This window comes from Talpa occidentalis, unplaced genomic scaffold (assembly GCF_014898055.3).
Source record: "Talpa occidentalis isolate TD23 unplaced genomic scaffold, MPIMG_talOcc4v2.1 talOcc4.13, whole genome shotgun sequence".
In the NCBI taxonomy this organism is placed as follows: Eukaryota; Metazoa; Chordata; class Mammalia; order Eulipotyphla; family Talpidae; genus Talpa; species Talpa occidentalis.
In genome coordinates, this window is record NW_023601322.1 from 62,601,520 (window position 1) to 62,615,020 (window position 13,501).

The following is a 13,501-nucleotide window of genomic DNA, read 5'->3' on the forward strand; positions in this document are numbered from 1 at the left end:
TCCGTGTGCGCTTGAGAAAAATGTGTACTCCGTTTTTTTTGGGTTTAGTGTTCTATAGATGTCTGTTAAGCCAAATGCTCTAGGTCCTTATTTAGAGCTTTAGTTTCTTTATTTATTTTTTGTCTTGTTGATCTATCCATTGTTGATAGTGGTGTGTTGAAGTCTCCCACTACATATGTGTTTTCTCTGATGTCTGTTTTCAGAGAGGACAACAGTTGTCTGATATATTTTGGTGCTCTTTCGTTTGGTGAGTATATGTTAATGAGTGTTATTTCTTCTTGAAGTATTGTCCCCTTAATCATAATGTAGTGACCATTGGGGTCTCTTTTTATTTTTTTGAGTTTGAAGTCTGTTTTATCTGATATAAGTATAGCTGTTCCTGCTTTCTTTTTTGGCCCATTTGCTTGTAGGATTGTTTTCCATCCTTTGACTTTGAGCCTATTTTTATCTTTTGTAGCTAAATGTGTTTCCTGGAGACAGCAAAAGGTTGGGTTTTGTTTCTTAATCCAGGCTGCAACTCTGTGTCTTTTTATTGAAGAGTTTAGTCCATTTACATTTAGAGTTAATATTGATATGTTAGCATCTGTATTTGCCATTATGTTTGTCTTTCCTTTGATTTTATTTATTTATTCTTTTAATAACTTTTTTTTTTTTTTTGGTCTTCTTTCGTTGTTATTCGTCCCTCTGAGGTTCTGGCTTTAGGATTCCTTGTAGTATTTTTTGGAGTGGGGGTTTAGTCGCAATGAAATTCCGGAGTTTCTCTTTGTCTGGGAAGGTCCATATTCTTTCTTCATGGAGGAAAGAGAGCTTTGCGGGATAGAGTATTCTTGGTTGGCATCTGTTTTCTTGGAGTCTGTTGACTATGTCCCTCCACTCTCTCCTTGCCCGTAGTGTTTCTTCAGAGAAGTCTGATGTCAGCCTGATTGGTTTTCCTTTGAATGTTATCTGTTTCTTCCCTCTTGTCAGCTTCATTATTTTTTCCTTATCCTGGATTCTTGGGAGCTTTACTATTATGTGTCTTGCTGTGTTTTTCCTTTCGTCGTGGAAGTTTGGTGTTCTTCTTGCTTCTTGTATATCAATTTTCAGCTCCTTCTTCTCATTTGGGAAGTTCTCTTCAATTATATCCATGAATATTTTCTCTGTTCCTACATCTCTCTCCTCTCCTTCTGGAATTCCTATAACTCTTATATTTCCTTTCCTCATGGAGTCAGATAGTTCCCGAAGTCTTTCTTCATTCTTTTTCCTTCGTACTTCTCTTTCCTTTTCTGTTTTGGTTCTTTTTATTTCTGTGTCTTCAAGATTACTTATTCGTTCTTCCATTTCATCTATTCTGCTTTCATTGCTTTTCCCAGAGTTCTTTAGTTCCTCCATTAATTCTTTGATCTCCTGCATTTCTCTTACTTCCCTCTTTAGGGACTCAATTTCCTTCTTCTGATCTATCACTTTTTTAATCATGGCAATTTTAAATTCTCTTTCTGGAAGGCTCAGAAGTTCTTCCAAGTTGCTGTCGTTGCAATCTGGGGAGTGGTTTTCTTTTTGTGGTGTGCTTCTTTCCTGAGGAGTTTTTAGGTTGCGTGTGGTTCTTCTACTCCCTACTGTCTGTTTTCTAATTTGTCGTATGCGTTGGGACACTGTGTTGCTCGGACTGACTGACATCTTGGGTGAACTTCTCCGCTCCCCTCTGGCTCTTCCAGGAGCCATCTCTGTCTTCTGGGGGAGCTTTCTGCTGGTTTTAGGCAGTTTTTACTGAAGAAATGTCCCTGTTCTCAAATGGCGAAGCGGGATGCAGTCCCTGCGCCTCCGGTTTCAGGCACACTCTTCTGCGCACCCGGTCTGCCCCGGACGTGGGTGCCTGCTCCCTCTGTGGGCTCAGACTGCTGGTCGGAAGGGGCCTGGCGTGGAATAACTTCCCGGCTGGCCACTGGGTCCTCCAGAAACCTTCTGCCCTTTTCAAGCAGTCTTAAGAAATGTCCTGTTTTATAGGGTGTTAGTGACTTTTTTTTTCCTGGTCGCTAGGTGGCGCCAGAGATCTCTCCTAGTGTCCTTGGGGGGCTGTTTTTCGCCTCCCCCCACCCCGTGGGACAGAGAACAGAGCGGGAATGGTAGGGTACACCTCAACAGCTTTGGGGTGCTGTGTCTGCCTTGTGCCGAGTGGGTAAAGTTCTTTATAGTCATTTACAAGTTTGATAAAGTGAGTTAATTTTTTTCTGCCTTCACCTAATTGCTGTGTCTGCAGGTGAGCAACGCCATCAGCGTTTCCATCAGCAACATTCACAAAGGAGCCGTGTGACTCCTGGTCTGTGCTGTCCTCTGCCAACATGATTAATAGTTCAGTGGCAGAAGGACTACAGATCTTAAATTTGCACCCACTCATTTGAAACAATATCCTTGAGGTTCATCAGGCTGAGCAAGTTTCCTATAACCCAGGCAGGCCCTGTTGGAGAAGTCCTGACAAGAATGGGCATAAGTTTAGCATTTGTTTTACCACCTTTTATTCCAGGTATAATTCAGTAAATCAAATGCTACATTAAGAAGAAAAAAATCCTGTCTAGGTAAAAATAATAAAAAGTTCACATCACTCCCATAAGAAAGATTTCCTTCCTTCCGATTGCTTTGTATGACACTGGTAATTCAAAGCTTATTTAAAGAGTCCTTAGCAAGTGCTAGTCTTAATGAAATGACTGGAGTCAAAATTTAACTAGCACTTTAAAAAGCTCAATCTGGATTTAAAATAATTTTTGAAAACCAGGTTCCCAGATTAGAGCAACCACTTGATTATCTCCCCCCCCCCACCCCCAGCAATTAGAAGAACAAATGTAGCAATGGCTAGTTTGATGATAATCTTGAGTGTTCTTTAAACACTCATTTCAAAGGTGAAGTGCTGAGGAGAGTATCCAAATGAATGATCATTAAATGTAGAAATTCTTGGGGAAAAAAGGTATCAGAAATAGATAATAAAATCAGTGGTGCTTTTCTTTCCCCAGAGCTATGAAGAAGCTTCTAGAAGTAATGTAGGGGAACAGGCAAGCTCTAATCTGCAAAAATTTCACCACCTCCTAACTGTTCAACAAGGTATTAGTTGTAGCTGATCTGTGTCCTTGGTCATGAATGTTCCTCCTCCGCAATGTTATTTTACCCAGCAAATGGCTCCACCACTGACCTCAGCACACACACACCCTGGAAATTGGGGGGATGATCCTCAATTACTTCCTTTCCTCTATTCCCCACTTCTGTCAGCTTCAAAGTCCTGTGGATCTACCTCCTAAAAAAGGTCCTTGAACCTGTCAACTTGTTTCCTATCTACAAGTACAAGCGATAATCATCTTTTAACTGAGCCAGGCAGTAGCCTCCTAACTGGTCTTTCTGCTTTTTCCTCTCCCTTCTTCAAATTATTCTTCCACAGTAACCGGAGCAATCTTTAAAAAAATTATAACAATAAAAACATAATAAATCGAAACAAAAATAAACAGACAACTATAAATCAGAGACATTCTGCAGGGGAGGGGGAAGGAGAGGGATCAAAAGGAGAGAGGGAAGAGCACAAGGGACTACGGTGATGATGCACAGGTGAACTGGTGGTGGAAATTCTATGGGGACTACACCTGAGAAAATAAAGCAAACATTGTAAAAAAATGAAAAAAGATGTAATATATACATAAATTTTAAAAAGTGATGATATGCACAGAATAAAAAAAAGGAACAAAACCTAATGCCTCATTAAAATTTTTCAACTGCTTCTACTTATGCTATTGCAGAGTGACAATACCTGTCGAGTGTTCCAGGTACTCCCCTAACTTCCCCATTAACTGGAAGACAGGAGGGGGTCTGTGACAAGGTCAGACCAAAGAGCTGAGAGGGGAAGTGACAAATGTTACTTCTGAGCAGAGACCTTTGCTTACTCTTCCTTACCCTTCCTCTGCCATGTAAACTAGCAAGTCCTTGGGTTCCAGATGGCCCAGCTTCAGTCTTGGCTCCTGAGTGACTGCCTGAGGGCAGCCACTCACCATTCTGTGCTGAATGTGGCCTTGAGACTGTTGATCTATTTCCAAGAGCATAACCTGGCTCATCCTGACTAATACAAGATGGTTTACAAAGCTGACTATGATCTGTCTCCCATTTAGCTCCCTGGCTTCATTTTGTGTCAACCCTTATGCTCTAAGTTCGAACTCTAGTATTTGTTTGGCCCTTTGGACATAATACACTTGCTCATCCTCTAGGACTTTGGCACACATTACCTCCATTCTCTAAAACATCCTTCCTTCCATGCTTATTTACATAATTCTTAATCATCTGTCAGATCTTGGTTTGAGAGGCATTTGCCAATCCCCTACCTAGATAAATCGCACATTGTATCCTTCCTCCTCCCAATAGTTCTCTTTACTCTTTGCATCACTTATCACACTTCCACTTGATTAATGTCTGACTTTACAATTCATAAATTGTGTCTGTCTCATACCTTTAGACTTAAGCACAGGAGATGACATAGCAGGTGCTATGAAAAATTAGTTGAATGACTATGTATAGAGCATCACACCAAATAATTTGTTCTCTAATTTTTTTCCTACTTAGTCCATCCACAACCACTTCCCAAATATTTTTTCAGTCATTTACTGATTAAGCTAATATTTACAGAGTACCTTGTTCATGTTAGACTAGCTTGTGAAGTACCAGCAACACGCCCTTCAGATTTTCAGAGAAGAAAACGACAATGGGGAGTTGAATGAGTTGCTGAAAATTTATGGAGAAAGTGAATTTCTGGCTGAGCCTTATAAAATGAGCACAATCTGAATAGGTAGGAAGATTGGATGTGTATAAAAGAAGGGGCGTCTGGAATAAGAAGAAAGCACTAGGAATGAGACTCATTAATTAGAGACAGTAAGATCAGCCTCTCTGGGCTCTTCCTCTGGGCCTCTATTTCATTTTTCATCCCTTCAAATGGCTGAGTAGAGGTGGGCAGAGAGAACCTTGAAAGCTGCACAGTGTTCTGGACACACCATTCATTTCAGAGCCTGCTTTGGCTCATCTTAGTGGAAGCACTGGTCGCTTCTCTCCCCTTAAACCTCTATTCTGTTTTCATGTCACTCTTCTAGAGGGCGGGGAGCATGCTTTTACTTTTTTCATAGTTCCCTATTGCTCACTTTTAATGCTTTATGCCTGGTAAGCACCCAATAAAATCAGTTAATCAGGGAAACCTCTCCTTAAGTTTGAAATGATTTGCTTCAAGCTAGGATCGGACTGAAGATGAGTTTAGGGATTCTAGGTGATGTTATTATTCTGGAGAAGTAAGTAATAGCTTGGCATGGGTTCTTTCTTTTTTAAAATTAACACAAAAGAAACAGAGGTGATATACGCTCATTTCAGAAGATTTGTAATACGCAAGTCAGCAGAAGAAAATAAAGATTCTCTAGAGTCTCACCATGTAGTGATATCACTATTAATGTCCTTCTAGTCTTTTATCCATTTACACACACACACACACACACACACACACACACACACAAATTCATAAAGTTAGTTTCATATAATTCCATTTGTTTTCTATTGTTGTAAAAACATAATATAAAATTTACCATAATAACCGTTTTTAAATATATAGCTCAGTAGTGCTAAGTATATTCATATGGCCATGACAGATATCTCCAGAATTTTTTCAACTTCTAAATCTGAAACTTTGCAACCATTAAACTTTATTTTAGTTAATAGTAAGTCATAAACATCCTTTCTTCATACCAAATCCTCTATGATATTAAACATTCTTCTTTACTATTACTATTTTTTTAAGATTTATTTATTTATTTATTTATTCATTCATTCATTCATTTATTTATTTATTTAATAGAGGCATGTTATTTATTTATTTATTTATTTGTTTGTTTGTTTGTTTGTTTGTTTTTGTTTATACAAGCACTGGGTACAGTCAGAAGCGCGGGAGGGTGAGAGAATTCACCAGAGCCAGAGCAGGGAGCAGAGCAGGCAGAAGGACCAAAGTACACTGCTGAGGGGAGCAGCGGGCAGCAGGAGAGGTCTGCGCGCCATGTGGGACCCTCCTCCGGTGGCCGGGGAGCAGCCGGGGATCTAACCGGCGCCGCAGAGGCCGCGGGCAGCTTCGCAAAACAGCGCTCAACCGCTGCGCCACCGGGGAGGCCCAAGATTTATTTATTTTTATGCAAGAACTGGGGTACAGGCCAGAAGCGCAGGAGGGTGAGAGGATTCACCCAGAGACAGAGTGGGGAACAGAACAGGCAGACTGACAAAATACACTGCTTAGGGGAGCAGTGGGTGAGACAGGAGAGGTCTGCTGCGCCATGTGGGATTCTCTCTGGCCGGCTGGGATTGAACCTGCGCTGCAGAGGCTGCGGACAGCTTCACAGTGCGGCGCTCAACTGCCTGCACCACCAGGGAGGCCCTATTGTTACTATTTTTAATGAGCATAGATTTTTCCATCACTTAATTTTTGTTTATTTATTTATTTGGTGATAATTTGGTGATAACATGTTTTACCTCTTTATTAAGACTCACGAATGAATGCTGAAATACAGTTAAAATGTAATGTCAAACATTGTAGAGTAGAACTATGTACCAATGAAATGTAGGTCAACATTACCATAATTAAAAATTATGTTGAATTATGTTGAATAAAATTATGTTGAATAAATAGCCATAAAAATATTGTTGCATATTTAGGTTATTTATGGTTTCTCATTATTATACACAATGCTCTGGTGAACATTTTTGTACATTTTGTATATATATCTTTGTGCACTTGTTTTAATATTTCCTGACAATAAACTTTCAGATGGGGAATTAATAACTTAATGGAGATGTGCATTTTATTTTAAAATTAAATTTTTTTATTATTTTTGCATTGAAGAACTGGGGTACAGGCCAGAGGTGTAGGGTTGAGATGATTCACCAGAGACAAAGTAGGGAGCAGAACAGTTTGATTTACTGAAATACACTGCTGAGGGGAGCAGTGGGCGAGACAGGAGAGGTCTGCTGCGCCATGTGGGTCAGCTCCCTGGCCTGGTATCGAACTCAGATGGCAGAGGCGATAGTGCTGAGACTTAACCCCTAGGCCACCAGGGAGACCCATGAGATGTGCATTTTTAATGTCCTTGATATGGATTTGAGTTTTGATATGGGAGATTGCACTAATTGACATACCCATCAGTAGACTAAAAAGGCCCATTTTCCCACATTTTGCCAGAACAGCGAATTATCCCGTGGTATTTTCTCTTTAGAGACTTTAACTCGTTCTATAATTTACTTCATATAATAAAAGATTTGCTCTCTGGCATCACTGGCACATCTCTGAATAATCTCAAAAGGGATGTAGACTTGATACTCACATACCTCTACAAACAAGATTGGGAAGATGCCTACTTTATCTCCCAACTTGCCCTCTGCCCAGTTTTCATCCACTCGGCTGATCACAGTGATGATGTCATCCTGAAAGAGAGAAAGTCTCCAATCATCACTCACTCCCAGTTTTCAGGTGGTGTGAGCTTTCAGTGCAGATCAAGCTGAGTCCCAGATGGTATAAGGTGACAGGAGTACAACCCTTATGCAACTTATTTACAAAATCTTCCTATTAAATGAAATGTTCTTCCTGCATAAAGGGCAGTGTTTGGGTCTCCAATACCATAAGAGGTGAAGAAATAAATTGGAGTATCAATGGAATCTAATAGAATTCTGAATTTTCCATCACCAACAAAATGTAGGATATTTATTTAATTTAATCTGATGGCAATATCAAGATGGAAGCCATAAGATGGTGGATGTTTAGCTCAGCAAAATGAAGAATGAATTTCATCTAATTTTGAATGCTTTTTTCAGCCTATTCAATTTTTAATGTATCAAGCTTTAGCAAAGTGACTTTTTATTTCAATTTTTGTTATTATAAAAGGTGACATATAGATTTGTAGACACATTTGAAAATATAGCTAAACAAAAAAAAGAAAAAATTCTACCACAGTATAGATGCAAGCACTGTTAGCACCTTGGTTAACACCCCCCCGCCCCCATCACTTTCTATGAAGATAAAACATACACATATGAATACACTAATTTAAAGGAACTTTTCCAAAAACACACATACATTCCAACAGTAAAGTACATACATTTTAGATGTCAAGATTGATGAATTTTAACGAGTCCACACAGCCCCCAACCAGGTCAAGAGTTACAGACCATTTCTAGCACCTAGAAGTTTCCTTTATGCTCTTTCTTATCATCTCTCAAGAAGTAACCACTGTCCTGACTCCCAGCACTATCCATCTATTGAACCTATTATTGTAGTTCATACAAACATAGTCATACTTTGATTTCTGAATGAATATACCTTATCAGGAACACCTTTTCACATCACACTTGTTCACCAATCGAAACCTGAATATTCACCCACTGACCTCTCTGACCTTCTAATCCATACTTCTCAGTAATTTAGATGAATGAAAATCTAAGTTCATTACTGCATTATACCTTTTCTTGGCTTTCTCTATCCTTAATACGATTTCTGTAACATCTGTCTACCCCATCAGATTATAAGCTCCAGGTGTGCAAAACCTGTCACTGTTGTATTCACTCTGTGTCCCCACCACCTTATACAGTGGCTCTCTCCTAGTAGTTATACAATAAATACTCTTGATGCATGCATGAAAAAATGAATGTGTATAAACCATTCAATTTACTGAGATAGAAAACACTAAGAAGGAGTAGCCTTGGGAGGGAAGATCTTGTGTTTAATTTGGACATGTTGAGTTTAGGAAGACCATGAAATTTCCTAGTGTGCTCTCAGCTTTGCACATGTCTCCAAATTCATCAGGTTCTGTTTGTAATTTTCCATCTATGTGTCTGTCCCTTCCACTAGATTGGCGGCTCTGTGAAGGTAGGGGCAGTGACTCATCACTTTATCCCTGGCAGCCAGTTTGGCACATGGATGGGCTAAACGAAAGAGGAGGAAGTGTCCTAGTTTGCAAATTCCTAGAGAAGGGCCAAAAATTAGATAGTGCTTCCTGCCTATATCTTCTTCCTCGGAGTACCCCACTGTATCCTCAGAGCTCAGTATCTGGCACAAGAGAAATACTCAATACATGGTTGTGCAAGTGAACTGCCTTTCCTTTATTTTTATTTTTTAAAAAGATTTATTTATTTATGCATTCAAGAACTGGGGTACAGGCCAGAGGTGCAGGGGGGTGAGGGGATTCACCAGAGACAGAGCGGGGAATAGAACAGGCAGATTGACTGAGATATACTGCTGAGGGGAGCAGTGGGCAAGACAGGAGAGGTCTGCTGCGCCATGTGGGTAGCTCCCTGGCTGGCCAGGATCGAACTCATCTGCAAAGGCTGTGGATAGCTTCATAGTGCTGTGCTCAACCTTTTGCACCACCAGGAAGGCCCTGCCTTTCCTTTAGATGAAGTGAGAGCATAAACTGCAGTTCAGACTACAGAATCATCTTCCTTAGGAGACTCTGACATACTGGGGCAACAATGAAGATTGTTACTTCAAAATATGGAGGACAGTGAGGTTATCTAGTTTGAGAGAATCCGAGTCAATCACATTTCTGGTAGTGCTGGAATAAAAAATGTTTTACAAAACAAAGACCTTTCCTGAGCTATTTGTAGCAGTGCCTTCTTGTACTTAATTTGGTCTACTTATCATAAGTAGCAAAGAATAAAAATCACCTCAAATTTGGTCTCTAGGAGAGAATTTGAATGTTTATGAAATAATAAATTCAGAATACAGAGTTAAAGTAGCCTAGACTTTAGTGGAAGTGTTATTTGCAAATGGTGACGCATTGAAAAGAGGCAAAAGAAATCTTAGGGTAATTAATGTGCTTGTAAAATATATCTTGTAAGAAGTTATTCATGCATAAAGGTATAATTATGTTATCATGTGGGTTTGGAATATTTTGAATACAATATTTACAACAAATTTGAATGTAGTAAATTAGGAGAATTAGGTGATCATAACTTGGTGAGCAAAAATACCCTACACTCACGTGATCGAGAGGTAGGAACTGGTTTTTCACCACATGCTCTCCCACTGTATGTTTTTGTCCATACATCTGTTTTTCCCACTATGCTGCCTAATGGCAGGGGGCATGACTTGTCCATGCTACCCCTCTAGTATCTGCGAAGAACTTACTCAAAGCTGTAGCATGAGGAAACATATGTGTGAATATCTCTTTTTATAAATGCAATAGAAAGGTTTAAGGAGTTCTATCAAGCTTGTATATTTCTCTGGTGACTTCATGTCCATGTAGCCAGAATTAAACACACACATTACATATGTATGCATACATATGTACATACATGTATGGTGTGTCCTCACTTAACACTGTTGATAGTTTCTTGGAAACTGACTGTAAACAAAGCCACAAAAAATGAAAGCAGATCCTGGAATAACATAATGTTGTTCACCTTTGGCCAGGATTTTTTTTTTGTTAGCAACATTGTAATGAAGTGACTTTGAATGAAATGACATTGCATGAAAAGCTGGTACTCGAGGAACTGCTGTATACATTTACGTATAAAGTAAATCATCATCATAATCATCATCATCATCATCATCATCATCATCATCATCTTAAAAAAAATCAGGAAATAGTGAGCAAACAACTGCAGGCTCTGCCAAGTCTCTCTGGGTTGCCCAGAGTCTCACCTTGAGGAAGGTCAGGCAGTCCTGGTTTTCACTCTTGTCCTTGTCTCGAAGGTCGAAGTTGTAGAGGGCTCGGCAGAGTGGGGGCGGCTGGGGGAGCTGCTTGATGACTTCCACGGAGCTGGCGGGGAAGATGCCACTGACTCCATTCACCTCCCCCTGGTACCAGTTCTCATCAAGCTGTCTCCTGAGGAGGATGACATCTCCCTTATTAAACTTGAGGTCACCAGGATTTTGCCCTCGGTAGTTGCATAAGGCCTTTGCTCGAGGCACCTGCAGTGACACAGACCAACAAAACACATACTTAGCTGAGAGGCTGGAGGGACAGAAGGAATCACATTAAAGACTAATTACAAAGCCCTTTCTATATGCTAAGTGCTATACATGGACCATTTTGTTTACCCTTCAAGACAGATGCTCATTATCCCCATTTCTAATACAGGGTGACTGAAGCACAGAGTGTTTTAGTAATGTGCTAAGGTGACATGGCTGAGAAATAGAAGATATAGGATCTGAACTTAGGCTACCTGCTTCTAGAGCCCCTTTCTTCGTCATTGTACTGGGAAGAGGGTTTTGTACTTGACTCCACAACTATAAGAACTTGGTTGAGTCATTGGCTCTTTCTGGGGTCTGAATACTGATTTTGAATTCTGGCTACACCTCCTCCCTTTTGTGTGACCATAGGTAAGTTTATTTAGTCTTTCTTAAACCATATTCACTTACTATATGGAGTAATAATAGAATGCCTACCTCATTAAGGTCATTGCATGGAATAAATAAAATTCACCATGAATTTAGCATATTGCACGGTACACAGTGTATGCTTGATAAACAATACATTAAATGATCCATAGTGGAGGCTAATGATGTCAGTTCTACTTACTCCTTAGTGCTGATGGAAAGAAAATGGAGGTGGGACTCCCTGAAAATAGAAAGTGCTCTAAGAGAATGATGCAAGAAAGTTTGTTCTCAGCCTTCTCCTGAAAATGTAAATCTCCAATTATTTGTATCTCTAGGGGGCGCAATTGAGACAAAGAAACACTTAACCAGACATCCACTGTCAATTAATAAATATCAGCTAAATAATCGTCATTTGTCAGATCAGTCAAATGAATTTTTCCCGCTAATTGAAACTGGCTTATCCACACCAGGCCTCCTTCTGGTTTTGCTTGAAGTCAACTTGGCCAACTGAAAGTTCTAGAAACTTGCTTTTAATAGCAAGTCCTTCAGTGTCATCTGGGACTGTTTTATTTTGTGCTTTTGTCAGCAATGGGATGAAGCCATCCCCTCGCCTGGGGGTAACTTTGCTGTTCATAGGGGGATGTAATGAGGCATTAATTTAGTTCTTGAAGAAACTTCTCAGTCTGCAATGTTTGCTTGAAAGAGAATTTCAAGCAGTTTAGGGGTAGAGATAAGACCCAAATAGCATCTTGCTGAAGGGATAGTAGGGAAGTGCTTTTCTGCTAGATCCAGAAAGGTGAGCCCAAGGAGCGAAAAAACCACAAGGAAACAATTTATCCTCAGGAAACTGGTGGACAAGTGAGTAAAGATGTGTGTAATAGGAGACTTAGCACAATGCTGTGGATATAAACAGAACTGGCTGAATAAATTATGACATACCCAACACAATGGACAACTCTGCAGTCATTACAATTGCTGATGTTGATCTATAATTAATAACACTGGGAGTTCCTCATAATATAGTTAAATATAACAGGAGAGGTTAGAAACAGCTAGATCAGTCTTTCATTAGAGATATGTACCTATATTTTTACCAGGGAGAAATGCTAGATGTCTATATACCAACATTAAGAGTAGTTATTTCTAAGTGGTGAGATTTTTGAATATTGAGAAAATTGTACCACTAAGTGCTTAGCAGGTTTTTTAAATGATTTTTCTACAATGAAATAATTTTATTGCTCATTAAAATCAGATAGTAAAAAGAAAATGAATGAAGCTGAGGTACAAGAAGTGAAAGGTATGGTAGGAATTTAGGAAAAATGTAAGTTGAGTTCAGGTTCTGCTGCCTGCCTGCGACTATGCAGGTGCCTCTCTTTATCTTTCTCCGTTTCCTAATAAACTTGTCCTTTTAAAATCCCCAAAGGGAAGTGGCGAGTACCTAAGGGCGGTGTTAAGCAGCCATTTCTCTGTTTGTAAATACAAACCAGCCATGTTAGTGGGGTCGGCACACTTGACTCGTGCTCTTGGCCAGGCAGGTTTGGTCTCGGTGGGTCATTTGGGATTCCAGGTTGGCGGAATGGGTAGGACGCATTTAAGAATTTATCTCCCACTTTTCTCCCTGAGTTGTACATTTCCTCATCCCCCTTCCCTTGTAAATAAACCTTTTGTTAACCTTTAAAAAATAAAAAAGTCAAGTTGAGTAGGATCAGCCAACCATGCAACTACCTTTTGGAGATGATGTTCCTTCCTGAGATACATGCAGGTGGAAGCAAGATGAGAACAGATTTCTGGGGAATGATCTGAACCTGCTAGACTCCTAGGCTGGAATATGCTAGGGAACAATAGTTGCTCCTCCATTTCCTTTCTCCACAGTTTTCTTTTGTAATATAAATCACATTTTTCTGGGTACAGGACCACCTGATCACATTTTTGAACCTTCTTAGCAGCTAAGTTCTGGCCAATGGGATAAGCAAATGGTTAATGGTCAAAGGACACTTTTAGGAATGTCCTTACTGAGACTGGCTTTCTTCCTCCGCCCCCCTCTTCAATTTTGCTGTGTGGAACACAGAGAGCAACTGCTGGAGCTTTAGCTGCTTTCTCGAGCAATGAAGATGAGGGTTATACCTAAATAAAGAAGGAGATAGTTTGGGTTGCAGAGCT

The 13,501-nt window shown here is 39.9% G+C and overlaps 1 protein-coding gene across 1 annotated transcript in view; it reads right to left on the reverse strand.

The window, feature by feature from the left end:
• Positions 1 to 13,501, reverse strand: part of SH3RF2 (SH3 domain containing ring finger 2) — a 143,437-nt gene that overhangs the window by 76,927 nt on the left and 53,009 nt on the right. The window contains exons 3-4 of the mRNA XM_037509012.2: positions 10,664 to 10,933; positions 7,354 to 7,449 (exon numbers count right to left, since the gene is read on the reverse strand). Of these exons, the coding sequence (XP_037364909.1) occupies positions 7,354 to 7,449; positions 10,664 to 10,933 (366 nt within the window). The remainder of the gene's footprint in view (positions 1 to 7,353; positions 7,450 to 10,663; positions 10,934 to 13,501) is intronic.